At 46.9% G+C, this 15,599-nt stretch overlaps 3 protein-coding genes across 12 annotated transcripts in view; 1 reads left to right on the forward strand and 2 right to left on the reverse strand.

Moving 5' to 3' along the window:
• DISP3 (dispatched RND transporter family member 3) overlaps positions 1-10,276 on the reverse strand; it is a 142,380-nt gene extending 132,104 nt beyond the window's left edge. For all 3 annotated transcript variants that reach the window (XR_013941431.1, XM_080564544.1, XM_080564543.1), the window contains exon 1: positions 10,145-10,276. Coding sequence is in view for 2 of the 3 variants with exons in the window: in XM_080564544.1 (XP_080420670.1) it covers positions 10,145-10,149 (5 nt within the window). In the remaining variant the exon portion in view is untranslated. The remainder of the gene's footprint in view (positions 1-10,144) is intronic.
• On the reverse strand, positions 6,813-12,640 carry UBIAD1 (UbiA prenyltransferase domain containing 1). Of its 4 annotated transcripts, XR_013941433.1 has the most exons (4): positions 12,425-12,628; positions 11,625-12,176; positions 10,145-10,952; positions 6,813-9,194 (listed from the first exon to the last, which is right to left on the reverse strand). XR_013941433.1 is itself a non-coding variant. In XM_080564559.1 (3 exons), the coding sequence occupies exons 1-3, from the start codon at positions 12,540-12,542 to the stop codon at positions 10,465-10,467; spliced, it is 1,101 nt and encodes a 366-aa protein (XP_080420685.1). In that variant the 5' UTR covers positions 12,543-12,640; the 3' UTR covers positions 6,813-10,464. The 4 variants fall into 4 exon arrangements, 3 of the variants coding, with proteins under 3 accessions (XP_080420685.1, XP_080420684.1, XP_080420686.1); XM_080564559.1 differs by having other exon boundaries at positions 6,813-10,952; positions 12,482-12,640; XM_080564558.1 differs by having other exon boundaries at positions 6,813-10,952.
• A 183-nt stretch (positions 12,641-12,823) lies between these two features.
• MTOR (mechanistic target of rapamycin kinase) overlaps positions 12,824-15,599 on the forward strand; it is a 65,880-nt gene continuing 63,104 nt past the window's right edge. For 2 of the 5 annotated variants that reach the window (XM_080564534.1, XM_080564536.1), the window contains exons 1-4: positions 12,824-12,977; positions 14,017-14,179; positions 14,556-14,664; positions 15,418-15,480. In XM_080564534.1, coding sequence (XP_080420660.1) covers positions 14,060-14,179; positions 14,556-14,664; positions 15,418-15,480 — 292 coding nt within the window. In that variant the 5' untranslated portion in view covers positions 12,824-12,977; positions 14,017-14,059. Of the gene's footprint in view, positions 12,978-13,052; positions 13,426-14,016; positions 14,180-14,555; positions 14,665-15,417; positions 15,481-15,599 lie in introns of those variants that run through there. The other 3 variants (XM_080564537.1, XM_080564538.1, XM_080564535.1) reach the window with 2 other exon arrangements.

Raw genomic sequence — 15,599 nt, forward strand, 5'->3', positions numbered from 1 at the left:
CAGCTTCCCCAGCTCATCCTTTCTCTTGAATTTGAACAAGTTAAAATCCTGGGATCCAGTGACCTTGAAAATTATTAGGGATATGGATTTTAGAATTCAGGCTATCGCTGCTGAAAGAAGAACAGAGGCAGGGAAGTTCTGTGTGAACACTGACCCCTTACTGCTTACAGAATAGCATGTGATTCCTGCTTTGTGAGCTAGTAAAAAAAAGGGAAAGAAAAGAATATAATAAATTTTCTGGCACAAAGAAGTTAGAGAGGATTTCAGCTTCTGAGTATCATAAATATATCTGTCCTCTCCAAGTCCCTTCTTGATCTTTCCCCTTAATTCTCCTCTCACTGTCCACGTATAAATGATGTCCCACCTTTGCCTGAAACCCTCAGCTGCAAAGGTCTGAGGAAGCAGGGACACTACGGGGGAATAATGCAGAGAGAAACTTTATAGAAAGCTTACAGCACATCACTGGGGAGGAAGCTTTGTGTTTCTGGGTGGCTAATTAACTTTTACTTAAGAATTAATTTAAGGAAGGAAGACCAGATGAAGAATGGTATGGCACAGCACCAAATATACTCTTAAAGCTTTATTGCACTCCAGAACATAAAAAAGCAAATGAATCTTTAGCATGTTATTCCCATCCTCTCTTTTATTTATATTGACTGGAGCTAAGGTTTACACAGCAGTGGAGCTATTCCCCACAGGTAAAAATACGACTCAGCTGTGGCATACAGTGGCCTTCTGCCACACAGAGGGTAATTAATAATCTATCCGAAATCATTTCATCAGCCCCTGGGACAATGGCTAACAGGACTGGGAAGATGGTTTATTAGACCATCTTTCCGTTAGGTCAAAGTTTGAGAAACTGCTTTTTCCCCCAGCGTGGTGATGTTTCACAGCCTTATTTGCAAACAGAGACTGTGCAGGATGCAAAGTGGCTGAATTTGCCCATGATAGGGAACAGGCATTCGGTTTATCCCTTTACCACCAGTAAATCAGTCGATTCAGGGAGAGGCCACCTTTTTTGGCTTACTGGGACACCTTAAAACACGTATCTTCTCCATTCCTTGTGCTAAACCAGTGACAAAGCACTGCTTCCTGCACAGATTGAAGAACTTCCCATCCTTCCCTAAAAGAAGAGGAGGAAAGAAGACTCTAGCCTTCTCTGTTAAAACTGCTGGGCTATTCTGCATTTCCCAGTCAAGGAACTGGCTACTGACCCAGCACTAGATTCCCTCAAACGGGGGAGCACCAGAAGGCTGAACATGCCACCCGTGACAGGAGGATTGAGCTCTGGTTCTGCAGACGTCTTCGACTTGTCAGCCTCGGTAGCTGAACACACGGGCTTTGTGCCTGCTTCACCCATGGGCCAGTGCTTGACCTCCGTCACTTCCAGTGCTGGACATGCACGTTGCACCGGTTACTGCCATTAACTTCCTTTACCCGTTACTTGTTTGCAAGGTTCCACATCTCTGTATGGAGCAGATGACCCGTCCAATAGGGGTTAACAGAAATAATCACCATCTCTCTCTCCTATTTTCCACGACATGCAGAAGATTTAGCCTAACCAGGACCTGCAGTAAGACAAAAATCGACTTCTCCGTAGCTTTGAATACCTGATTCTCTTAGGCTAATATAAAAAGCTTATTGCTTTCCTTGTTCTTACAAACTTGCAAAATGTAGCAAAATCAGATCTTGCAGGGGAAGACTTTAAGTCAAATGAACTGCTTTCATTGATTTTTTTTTCAGCCTCATGAAAATATCGTTTCTGCACTAGTTAGATTTGGACTCTGTTAAACCAAGTACCTATGTGGGCAGTAGAACCACTGAAGTGTTCTACGGATTTGTGTCTCACAGCTGTGTATGAACTCCCAGATGTCTGCTAGGGGCTGGGTCTACCTCAGCTTTTCAGTGTACGAAGGTACTTTTAGGGTCACTCTACTCAGCACAGCTGTGTATTTTCCCAAAGCTTGACAGACCTTAGTATTTCTGAGATATTCTATAGTATTTCTGAAACCTCTGCCAAGTTTTATTAAAATGGGCCTATGGCTCCACAGCTTTTAGGATAGGATGGATAAACAAACGCAGTTCTTTCCTATTGGTGTCATATTCTTTGGAAACATCCAGTTCCATTGCTTTTGACCTAATCCACCTCATGATTTCCCAACAGGAGCAGATGAAGGAAGTTGAGCTAGGAGAACACTTGACAGAAGCAGGGAGATTCCCAGGTCAGCGTGCAGCTGGATTACTGCTGGGCTGAGAAGCACCTACGCAGTAAGCCCAAGTGCAGTGGGACTTCAGGAGCATTTTGCCTGTTGCACAAACCCCTCTCTGTAAAATCCAGGATTTGCACTAAGAGGAGATGATCAACCTTCTGGCCTTCCCTTGGGTAAATACTGCATGAGCTTTGCCAAAACATAACAATAAAAAAGAGCAGATGCCAGGATTTCCCACCTAAAGGAGCACCTAACATCACTGCCAGAAGAGCAGAGCTGCCCAGTACTAGTCTGGCCTAGGACAAGACTCCTGAAAGGCAACAACAAAAAGTTAGATTGCAGGAAGCAGATCCTAACCTCTTCTCCCACTGCTGAGTTCTCATTGCTTTCAAGCTCTTGGAGAAGCATGCCAATGTTTTTATGAGAGCTTTTCTTGCTCCCTGACAAACTGCCTATGTCACACATCACTCGGCCAGCACGTTCACCTTAATTCATTATTGACAGAGCCATCTGATTAATGAGCAGCTTCTCCTCCTTGTTGTTTTCATGAGAAAGCAGCATAATGGTGCCATAGATTTTTAATTCATCAAACCACTCTGGCTTTGGCAGCCTTACAAGAAGTCAAAAGAGGACAGGCAGGTGTTATAGTTTTATATGAATTTGTTCGGTTTTTAAAAATTAAAAACATTTGGGTTTTCATGCGCAGAGGCTGTGAACTGCAGTATGCAAACTTCTCTTCCAAGACAGTGCGAGCATGAAGTCTGGGGCAGGATCCCTTCCAAAAGAATAGACGCACTCGTTGGTCACCCACGCTGTGCCTGCAGACCAAAGAGACTCAAACCCTAAAGCAAGTCACACCCAGCACCCAAAAGATTCCAGAAGCCCATTCTCTGCTTTCAGGGAGAGAGCACCCTCTCAGCTGACCCCAAAGGAGTGCTATGTCCTTCAAATATTTCCTTCAGACAAATCCACGTGGCCACTAAAACATCTGGATTCAAAGGTGGACTCTCCTGGGATCTAGGACACAACTGCATAGATAGGGTAAGTACTGACAGTATTAAGAATTACCAGAAGAAGGTGTAAAAGAAAACTTGATAAACATGTTCATTTTGGGTTGTACTCTGAGTTATACAGAAGTGCAAAAAACTTATTTCAGACAGTAAAGCATGGGCATTACTCCGTGCAGTGCTGGGCCTATGTTTCCTTTAGACATACAGCTGCAATAAGACAGCCGTGCTGAGTTTTATTAAACCTTATGAATTTTTTAGCAGTTCTGGGAGCTATAGATTTTAACATAGCAAGATACTTAGAAAAATAGCTTAAAAAAGCCAGAGCAGCATTTCATTCCTTAAATATGTAATTCAGCAGGAGCAAAATTCTAAATATAAAGCAACCAAAGGTGATTTAAATACAAAATAATGTACTACAGACCTAAAAGACAAGCCAATATGTGAGGGGAAGGGCTGAGTTATTAAGGTAACAGACTAGAAAGGAGAACTGTTACATACTCTTCTCCAAGTGTATGACCTTGATTAAGCAGCAGACGCAGTCTACTCACCTAAGAAATGGGGAGAATATAGCCCAAGCCCTTAACAGCACTATAGAATTATTAAGATTTTCCAACAACGATTCAAGATGTGAGTGTTAAAAGTAATTGCCTGAACAGAAGTGCATCACAGTGTCTACAGAGTGTGCAGACACCGCACTTTTTCCCCCATACTGATGGATATTTTTGTATTAACCGTGATGCACAGCTTGGCCCCACTCTTTTGAAAGATGCTCTCAGCATCTGACCACACTAAGCTTATTAAGCCATCAGCAAAGGGTTTAAAAATGTAAGATAGAGCTGACTGGCGTTCTTCAAATGCCTGTTTCTGCCATTACCTGCCTGGGTCAGAAGCATCTGTCAAGCCATAATCTGCACATTAGAAATTCATCTGCAGCCATTTACCTTCAAAATGGAGAGGAGACCAGAGGAGACCCACCGAGGTACAACCAGACCAACACTAAAAATTTTTGCAAATAGATCTAAACTGAATTCCTGTGGAGACAAAAAATGAGGTAGTTGTATGTATGTATTTGGAAAGTCTCCCTTCTCCATAGTCCTGCAGATTTTTGATCCACTAGCTGAAAGTGGGAAAACAAGCAACTCCTAGCTGCCATGGCTGCAAACAAATCCTCCCAAATAAAGAGTGCTGACCTGAGCCTGCACAATCCTTAACACCACCCATGCAGGAGGCGCACCCCTCCTTCTTCCCCCGATAACAGTACAGACTGCTGCATGAAACATTTTGCGGCTCGATAAAAAAGTGGACCCAGATTTTGGATCAACCTTGTAGAACGGCAGAGGAGCAGCAATACCAGGAGCTGGCTCACCACCTCTCTCCTAGGGAATCGGTGTTCAGACTGTGGAACAAGGCCAAAGGGACCAGGACAACGCCGGCCCCCCGCAGCGGCCCTTGCTGCACCCCTGGCAGAGGAGCTCAGCCCCGGGCCCAGGCACCGCAGGATGCCGCAGCGCTCCGGGAAGAGCAATGCTGCCACCTGCGGACAGCCGAAATTACGGCCTCCTCCTGGGCAGCCCTGCGCAAAAAGGGGCTCAATCTTGCTCGAATTTCCAGTACCTAAACATTTGCTGCTAGAGGTCCAGTTTCTTCAAAGGGAGTTGAAGTTGGCTGCTAGTATACTAGCCCGTCAGTGATTTGCTTGCAAATGCTCTAGAAGAAAAGCACAGACTGTCAAAACACCTCTTAGCAAACAGAAAAAGAACAAACACACACTGCCTTGGGCCAGATCTGGTAAGGAGGCAGCAGTGATGGCACCACAAAAAGACTGTACACTTACACAACAGACCAGAGAATAAAGACAAAGCCATCAAGTCATTTTCTGGTCCTTTCTGCTTGCTGCCAGAACAAAACGTTAGTGTGTGTTACGAGCAAGTGCAGAACAATTACAGCAGCAGCTAAACGCCCAACAGGCTGTGCTGCTAAAGGACGCTCAGCAGACTGGTTTTGACAGATTCAGGAGAATAGCTTTATCATATTGCTTTGAAAGGATTCCTGGGTTCAGCCTGTATGTACGTGGACGCCCTGCTGTTCTGCACTTCATTCTCTAAAATTACCTCCAAATCCTACCACCTTGAGCACACTCTGCACCTCAGAAAGGCTGACAAATACTCCCCGTGCCTCACCGTCTCTTCTGACAAACATGTATTTATTTCAGCATTGCAAAGAAGACACGATGTTCCAGTTCTGAGACGAAAAAGCTCTGGAATTAAAGCTTTAAATCTACCCTGAACTCTGCTCATCACAGCAGGTCCTGCACCTCTCACAGTGCCCCTGCCCCACCTCCACAAAGAATCCACACACACACAACTTCAACAGCAGCACCCAAGTTTGCTGTCTGCTTCCCACGGCGGTGTTGGAACCAGAACAGTTTCTACGATGTTGTGTATTCCTCCCCCTCCAAGTGTATATATATACACATATATATAATTCTTTACCAGTTTCCCTTTACCATTAGCCTTATACACAGAATATTTACTGTACAAAGGACATTTTGTTCAGAAGTACCTATCATCTGAGGGGAAAAAAGGGAAGCTGTTGAGCCTTTTTCATAAAAATGTATTTACTGATACTCCTATATACAGTCTCTCAAAAATCAAGTTTAATGAACTCGTTGAAAGCAACTTTGTCTTAAAATATTTTTCTAACTCTGCTGAAATCAGCGGAATAAGCGCATATGCAGCACATACTGGTGTGCAAACCTAAATGAGGATAAATTGTATCTGCTTCCTAAGAAGCTGGCTCAGGCCACAGCTCTGTGTGCAGTTGGTCAGAAGAGAGCAGCACACACTTTGTTCTAAGTTTAAAGGCAAGTTTGAGTCAAAACAGGGTGGGAGAACAGAGAGAATTGCTGCAGTTCTGAGAATTCTTCAAATATCAGCAGAAGGTAGCATGTCTCACCTGCCTTAAAAATAAAGGGTCTCTCATTAAAAAGATGCCAAGCCTCCTCCTGTGACAAAGGTAGCCGACAGCTCTTTATTGCAGAGTAGATCAGTGTTATTTCAAAGATAGCCAGAGAAACAAACAGCACGGTGAAGGAGGGGCAATCAAGCCCCTGTTAAAATGAAAACATACACCACAAAGACAAGGTTTCCACCTTTTAATAACTCCAAGGGAATAACATTTCCTTCCAAACAGGACTGAACGTCAAGCCCCAGAACATGGTGAAGAGGAAACGCAGCCGCAGTCAATATAGGCTTTGGGCATAGCTCTTCACTGACCTGAAAATGGACTTTAAGAGAGTATGAATGGTTTCAGTTACACCCTCAGGTCTCTCTATACTGTTCAAACTATTTTAACCACATATGAGGAGAGCCAGAAAGCACGTAAGACAAATAACAGCCTCCTTAAGCTAATTGGGCATGAATTTGTATAGCCGATTGCACCAGTAACCAAGGCAGTAAAATTTCAAACCGTGCTTTAGGCTTTATGACACACAAGGGGAGGCACTACGCTGCCACAGCCCTACGGAGCAAATAAAACCACCGCGAGCCAAGAGCAGACAGCATGGCACTGGAAGAATGGCAGCTCACACAGGTGAGAATGAAAAAGTCCATCTTTATTAAAAAGATTAAAAGTTCAGCTGAAACCGCCTTACAAATGCTGAACAGGATGTGGTACAGAGAACTGCATCAAATGAAATTCTGCTCGTTGATGAAAACATTTCCACTACTCTGATGTCTGCCATTAATGTACGGTGATCACTGCTACTGAACTTTGTACCCGATGATATGAAAGGACAGGACTATGTGATTCATAAAAGGATTCTTCCACACAAAAAGGGTATGTGCTTTCATGCACTTCTACTACAACCACTGCAGACAAAGACCCTCCTCGTTCCAGGAGAATTCACTAATATATGTGCAAAACCAGAATAATATAACATAATTTAACACAGCATAGTTAACAGTAACATTCAGACGTTTTATTGGATAAGAAAGGCTAGGAGGTGCTTTAGGACACATTTACAGGTGGGCTGCAGATCTGCTCATCTACCACTGTAGATGCATCACAATGCAACACGGCTCATCAAGAGAGACCTGTAAGAAGTTTAAATCAAAGTTTATATTCAGGGAAGGTAGCATGGGATGGGGAGGAGAAAGATTTGGAAAGAGACCCAGCATCCTAATCACAAAAGAAACCAATAAAGGAGCCTCTCTTACTACTCAATGTCTGTGTGGAGATTATTTTGGTCTACTTATATCAGTTAAGTCACCTGTTAGGCTAGTTCATACCCAAACCTGTTTCTAATACTAGCATATAATACTTTTGGAAAGCACAGAGATAAAGCACTTTTTGCTTTCAAAGCTATGACAGTGATGTTGGTTCAGCATCCCTGTGAGGTAGGCAAAAATTAGTTGTTTTCTGGTACACAAAGTGAAATGACATCCTCAAAGGCATGGAGAAGAAAGTGTGATGTATTATCAGTATCCCCAGGAACCTGGAATGACACTCTTTCACAGACAGGGAATTGTAGGCAACCAGCACATGCTAGGAAGCAAAAGCATTTTAGACTGATTTTCATCTCATTCTTACTATTAAATTGCTTTGAAACTCCCCCTCCCTGAAAAGTGTTCCACAAACACACGTGTGCTAGTGAGCTCTTCCTTCATCTCTGTAACAAAAAGCACTGGTCCTCCCCATCAGCACGCAGACACCCTGCACAGGGGCTTTCCCTGCTCCTAAAGGGCAGCCTCGACACAACTACAGCTGCGCACGTTACTCCAGCAACGATCATTTCCTAGATCTTTCTCTCCACCAGTACAACACAGTTATCGGACATATGACCCATGTCTTAGTTAATTTAAGGAATTTAGCTCAAATACTCTACTTGTGTAGAAAAAGATAACTATCCATTCTTTTAAACGGATAGCTATATAAAAACAAACCATCATAAAATAAAGCACACAGCTGCTACAAAGGGTAACAACAAAGCCATGCTGAGATTAAATTAATAAGCCCATCTATCTACGAGTTTAAGATTAACAGATCCACAGGCTCAGTCCACATCTCTAGAAATGCTTTTACTTTGCAAAAAGTGAAGTGGGTCTCAGAGCCAGGCTCTTCTTTATTACATAGGTACACAAAAAGTAAGAGTAGATACGGTGTTGCGTATGTCTGTATTCAAAGAAGTTTCCAAAAGCTTCTGGATATCTGCCTACATCTACCTGAGCTGAAATTTTGCTTTTTCTCGTGTTTCTAATCTAACCAAGTATTTTGCTGTAGGAAGCAGCAGACAGTTGCCAAAGCCCATCTTTTCTTGTCTTGGGCCTAGTCAGATTAGAAAGATCACTTGCCCAATTTAAATAAAAGACAAACCTGTGGCTTATAAAATCTGCGTGCAGAGAATGCTCCTCATCATCTACAGCTCAGCTGTAAAGGAGGAGATCAACAGCTGGATAGCACAAAGCCATAAAAAGTCATTTAACTATCAGTACTATGTAACCTGGTGTCATTAACTCAGCTTCACCACTAGCAGCACACTCCCCTAACACAACACTCAGTACTCTCAGCTGTAGAACTTACCTAGGACAGATGGAGGATGCTAAGTTTATTGCTCATGTTTAAAAGCCCTTGATAGAGTGGTTAGCATGCTCCTACTTGGTTCAAAAGCAAAGCTGTGCTCCAGGCACTAACAGCTCTAGTGCAACACCAGTAGCAGTTCCTGTGAAGCTCTTCACAACTCCTGTAAACACGCATCTCACCAAAACCCTACATATAGGAAATAAAGACTTTTTCTTCAACACAGAAGAGAATTCAGTTGCCACTGAGTAACACAGAACGGAGCAAATTCATCTTTGCAATGAAAGTCACTGGATTTTTCCCAGTTGTCTTTGGCATGGTTTGTTTTTTGTACTGCTCCATATTTATTGAAACAATCAGTTCTCCAAATGGCCAAATAAGTATCAATGGGTGAGATCTGCAGAAGAAAATAAAACAACACTGTGAGGTGCAGGGGGAGGAAAAGAGGTGGGGAACCTCGCTTCAGAGTTCTTAACATTTAAATGTGATTCAGTCATGCAAAAACTGGATTCCCTTAGAAAAAGTCTGCTACCAAAGATGACTTCTTCCTGTTCCCAGTTTTAATTTTTATGCAAAGCCAATGCAGTAAATTTTGCAAACCCTGCATCTTTCTCCTTTGCTACCACCCAGGCTTCTTTTAGGTCTTACGTTAGGGCATTTGATTGTAATACTACAAGCCTCTGACTAAGGAGAGAATGGCCATCAAAAAGATACATTTTTTAAACTAAGAGTTTGTTCTCCCACTCCACTAACCCATGTCCAATCAGAATTTTGGCACCCTGTCCATCAGCTCCCCTTAAACAGAAGGCTGTCCTTTCAGACAGTTAATTCTAAGCAAATGCAGAAATGGAAACAGCCTGTTTTTCTGCGCACTGAGGGCTATTTGGTTGCATGATTTGTATTTACAGGTTCAACTTTTATGGCAGAATATAAATTTACTGGGTTTGGCTTAAAGCTTGTGCAGTGGGCTAGTTGTGCTCCATTTTAGCACAAACACACCACAGAAATGCATAATTTTGAATTTTCTAGGCTATAAGAACCAAGCAGAGACAACAGTGAATGAATCGGTACCTAGTACTTTTCAAGGGGCTTGGAAAGAAAAGCTCAAAATTCAGCTAGGAAAAGAAAAACAGCAGAAAATAAAACATACAACTGATGAAGATGAATTACGCTCACAAGGGAGTGAAGTAATAGCACCTACATCGTTATGATGCTAAACAAACATTTGGCAGTGTTTTCTGTTTACCATGCAGAAGCCACTGGACTCCTTGACCATGGTACGGAGCGATAAGAGCAATCACCACGCTTGCGAAAGGAAAGGAGAGTTTGCATGAGACTCAATCTTACTTCATTAAGTTAACAGAAAAAGCCACTCAACATCCAGCGGCAGAAGGGTGACCTTCTTTAAACTCCTCCTTGTCCTCAGGTCACACTGCTCCTCTTGAAGCAGAGCTGTGCAGTTCCCCCTTTCCAAGGAACTGACAGATGGCTTCTCTAAAGTCTTTTGTACAAGCTAACCAAGACCAGAAATGATGGAACGCAAGCACAATCAACAGCTCAAAACAGTCTCTCTGTTCTTCCCACTGTCCGTAACGGGTCATCTACCCACATCATCCCCTGTTAATTGGCATTAATACTGCATTGTGAGGCCTGACTCCACAGCTCTGTTACAGTTTGGGCAGGGCACCAGCTGGTGCTAGCGTAATACCAAAAACATAGAAAAGCCCCAGGAGGAGATTGAGCTTGGCTGTCCGCTGAGGAATTTTGTTGAAGCTTTGACTCCGAAATTGCCTCTCCAGTGAAAATGCCATCGGGATGGTGAGTAGTGGCAACGCCATGCTGATGGTGTAGCGTGTGGCCAACACACAGAAAATCAGGTAGGGTAAGAAGAGCAGCACGGTGTAGAGAATATAGGAGAACGCAGGGCCGATGAGGATAGCCAAGGTGACAATACCCGCCTGCCGGTCAGATTCCATATCTCGGGTGTTGTTGCTGTGCAGGATGGCCTCAGTACTGAGAGCTAGTGGGATAGCGTAGAGCAGTGGCGAGACAGACAGATAACCAACCTGCACAGCATGTGCAAACATGACGGCCAGGGGCCCAAAGGTGATCAGGATCACCACGTCTCCAAGTGCAACATATTTAAATCCAATTCCTGTGGCAAAACACAAGCATAAAATGAAGCATCATCAAACAACTCAAGTGACAGAAGAGAACGGATTACAACGGATCAGCTCTTCCCACAGAAATATTGTAAATCAACCAACACATCTGCAGCTATGGCTGAGAAGCATCTTTCCTCATTTTTTTTAACCAAAATGAATAAAGGAAATGTAGCTTGTTAATTTCTCCAGACTCTCACGTTTGTACCTACCCAACCCAGGAAAACACTAAGAACACGCTCTTCTTACTCAAAACAAACACATGCTGTTCTACATTCTCAATGAAACCCCATCTAAAGAATATCAACATTCCAAATCAAAACATTCCACCAGTGGAAAAGAACATTTGCAGTGAGCTATACTGCTCAGGAACATGAGAAACACATCACAAGAAGTTTCAGCGACAGTTCTAAAGAGCACCTAAAGCCATACATAAATAATAATGCCTCAGTGCTACTTTCCAATTGAAGAACTTGGTGCATCCCTTCCCACAGGGGTCAATGACAAAGAATGCAGGTTAATGGACCAGTGCTCTAGGAAATACCATCAAATACTTTTTATGGCAGTTAACTAGATCATTTGGATCTTCCAGAAGCCCTCTGACAGGTCAGCTCGTTCTGTCACGTTCACATTCAGGCTCAAAGCAAACAGGATTCAGCACTTACCTCCAGTGTAAAGGAAGGAACTGGAAAGTCCCCCGAAGTAAATCAGGGCCAGGTGCTCCAGCTTCAGCGTTGAGACAGCGTAGAGCCCTGCAGCACAGATACAGCCCACAGTATAAAGAAAGACCCCGAACCGGACTACGTCCTGAGGTTCCAAAATCTGGTCCACCAGAGTCCTGTCATCGCTCTTCTTGTGATCGATGCCTTTGGAGAAGTCGTAGTAGGTGTTCACCAAGTTGCCAGCTCCGTGCACGGCCAGGACGGTCACGGCGCTTCCCAAGAGCAGCCGCGGATCCAGCGCTCCCTCAGCCCGGTACGCCAGCGCGCTACCGAGGGCCACGGGGGTGAGGGAGGCACTGAAGCTCCAGGGCCTCAGCGCCAGCACGTAGGCCTTGCACTTCTGCCTCCAGGTACCGGGAGGGCCGCGCTCACCGCCCGCCAGCACGGCGTTGGCCTCGTTCCTCTCACCGCCGCGGGGGCTCTCGGCGCTGATGCTGACCTCCGGCTGCACTGGCCCCATGCTCTCCTCGACGCCTCGCCTCACAGCTGCGGCACCTGGAAGGAGGAGAAGGGCCGTGAGGGGAGGGGAACGGGAGAAGGGACGCCCCCGCGGGGCCCTGAGGGGAGGCGGGAGGCGCCTGAGGGGGCGCGAGACGCCTGGGGGGGGGGGGGGGGGGGGGCGCCCCTCACCCGCTCGCGCCCCAACGGCCGCCGCTGCCCCGTCCTCGCCCCCCCCCGTCACCACCACGGCCCCGCGCGGGGGGTTCCGCCTCAGGCTCCCGTCCCCGGGCAGCGAGTTGGACCCGTGAAACGCGCCCAGGCTCCGCCGCGAGGAGCCCTGCCCGCCGCGCCGCACGTGCCGTTACGGTAGCTGCAGGCCTCGCCGCCGGGCGCCGCCCCGGCTGCCCTTGGGCCCGTCATGGGCGCCCGGACGCATTTGAGCGGCGCACACCGGGCGCGGCGCCGCACCGCGCCTCAAGCTCCGCGCGTGCGCACAAAGCGCAGGGCCGTCAGCGGAGGGCACCGGGCAGCCGGCGCCGGGAGGGCGGGCCTTCGCCTAGACTCCTCACCAGCCCCTCGCGTCCGGCCTTTCTATTGGCTGGACGCACCGCCAGTTACAGCCAGCTGCCCTCACGATTGGTCGGGCACTGACGGTCTCTCCTTGCGGTTCCTCGAGCGGAGGGGCGGGGCTGAGGGGGGGCGTTCCTTCCCTTTTCCTCCTCTTCTATTGGGCAGGGGCGGTGCCTGTCAACTCCTTCCCGCGAGCCCATTGGCCGGCAGCCACCCGCCGGGCCGACGGCCGCGGGGGAGGGGAGGACGCACGGGCCCGGAGCGGCGGCGGCCGGGGCGGAGGCGGTGAGTGCGGCAGCGGAGCCTCCCCTCAGGAGCTTCCCCTTCCCCGTCCCCTCAGCGCCCGCCGGGCCGGCTCCCCGCGCCCTGTCAGCGCCGAGCGGCCCCTCAGCCTCCCCCTCAGCCTCCCCGTTCCCGGTGCCGACCCCCGCCGGCTCGGCCCTCAGCGAGGGACGGAACCCCCCGGGTGGCGGTGGCGGGGCCGCGGCCGCTCGCTGCCCCCCTCAGGAGCCCCGCCGGGCTCTCAGCCGCGGGGAAGCCCCGAGGCCGCTTCACCCTGTGGAATTTTATGGCCGCCCCGGGGATATTTGGGGAAGGGGGTGAGGTTTTGGGGCCCGGTGGGGCTGTGGGCTCTTCTGTCAAGCGAGCAGCTGGCGTTTATGTAATCTGGAAACCGGGGGTTCAAAGCTTTAAAATGGTCTTTACGTAAAGAAGCACTCGTGAGGAAGTTTGGGTGAGCGTTGCAATAGTAAGCATCCCGTTGCAGTGACCGGTGTTGCTATAAGTAGGCTTCCCCTCTCTAAATACCTCCTGGGGAATGAAGCGCTTGTCAGGCCCAGGGCTGGGGCTTCCCTGTGCGGGTAGAGCACTGGGGTTGTTGTGGAGAAACCTGGCTGAAAATGTTCATGCAGGAGTCAGATATGATAACGGCATCCCTATGGGAATGGTTGTGCGTACTTATTATAGTGTAACTGTAAGACTTAATTTTACCTTGGTATCTTTTCCGCTGTTGCATGACCCTTGGCTTGGAGTTAGAGCACCATGGGTCGGGCACCTGGCCCACTGGAGCATGTTGTGGTGTTTGAGGAACTAGGGAGCAAAGGGGCTGGGGTGAGTGTCACAGCCTTGTGTAATGATAAGGCCTTATCACAGGGTTGTGGTGCCTCAGGAAGCTAGTCATTGCTTGTATTTTTTAATGCTTTTCTGAGACAGCATCCTTGCATGCACTGGGGTATGTATTTTGGAAACAGGCAATTAGGGGTAGAGTTAAGAAATGCAGAGATTTCAGTAACTAAAAGCAGTAAAACAAAGTGTGTCTCTAAAGAACTTACAGGACTTGATGCCCCGAGCCCCAGTATAACACCATCATGTCGGGCACTGTATCCATTCTTCAACAATTTGCCAATGGCTTGAAGAGTCGCAGTGAAGAGACGAGGGCGAAAGCTGCCAAGGACCTGCAGCATTATGTCACCATGGAGCTTCGCGAAGTGAGTGCTGCAAATAATTTATCATCATCTATCAGATAAGCATATGGCACTGCCTGGGTACTTTGGGGATGGACGTTTTGGAATATGGAAACTGGCCTTAAAAAGAAGATGGGGAATAGCACAGAGCTCTCCTGTGCCCCAGCATTTAGAAGAGTTGAGCGAGTTGGTGACGTGGACTGGGTGGTCAAGCACCAGAATAAATAAACTCAGTGGCTCTAGGGCACAAATAAGAGAAACTTGTTTGTGTTTGTGATGTATACAAGGAAATTAAATCAATCATTTAAGTAACCTAGGAAGCATTGTCTTTATGGAGGTTTTGGGGCTGGCAAGGAGGGACAGAATGCTTTCAGCTGATGTGGATTTTTTTCTTCTACAGATGAGCCAGGAGGAGTCTACCAGGTTTTATGATCAGCTGAACCATCACATATTTGAGCTGGTCTCTAGCTCTGATGCTAATGAAAGGAAGGGCGGCATTTTGGCTATTGGTGAGTAAAAGTGCGTTATGCCTTTGGTGAGTTTTCTCTTCACGTGCCTATTCTCTTGGGACAGATTTTCAGAAGGAATAAACTTTTGTAATCAGGGTGTTACGTCTGACTGCTCAGTACGCCAGGTGCGTGCTAGCTGCTGGGCTCTGAAATCTGTCAGTAAGTGTCAGCATGGGAGCTGCTGAGTGCTGAGAGTGGCTGAAAACCTGGTGCTTAATGGGCACTGAGCTCTTCTGGGAGTCAAGCATCAAATGCGAGTGCTGATCACATGAAAATTCTGTTCTCGAGCTCAACTGAGAACAGTTTGTGCTCTTTATTTTATATGCATAACGGTGGGCTGACTTTCTGAACTCTCTTCTGCCTGAGCAGATGGATTCTTGTTATTTAAATTTACCTGGTTCAGTGACAGCAGCTCCCATCCCTGGGAGGGGCTCGCATAGCTTTGCTTTGATTCTGGTCAGCTGCTCCATCAATTGCTCTGGTTGTGCTTTTGCTGTGATATGGCAGAGCTGCCTGTGTTTTGACTCTTAGGGAAGTCAGCTTGGATAAATACCTGTTTTCTGAGCAAGTACCTTGTTTTGTGGCAGTTACTTCAACAACCAAATAGGAGTTGCCTATGGGTTAGGTTCACAGACATAGTCATCCAATCCCGACGTGTTTGAAGACAGCGGAAGCCCCTTAGGTAGACAAATCTTTGTTGACATCTGCTTTTAAGCTGACAGTATCACTTTAAAATTGTTTCTGTGAATTTAGTGCTGTTGAAAGGTGCCGGCTTGACAACCCTGGACACTGATGGCCTCTTTATCTACAGAGCAGGTACAACCCAGGCACCGGCAGCGCAAGCTTCTGCCGCGCTGCCCCCTGCCAGTGTACCTCCACCCTAGCCTGGTTAGACAACCTCTAGGGCTGACGGGGGAGAGCAGTTTCCTTGGTCC

Source organism: Anser brachyrhynchus, assembly GCF_964034855.1.
Source record: "Anser brachyrhynchus genome assembly, chromosome: 21".
Classification (NCBI taxonomy): domain Eukaryota; kingdom Metazoa; phylum Chordata; class Aves; order Anseriformes; family Anatidae; genus Anser; species Anser brachyrhynchus.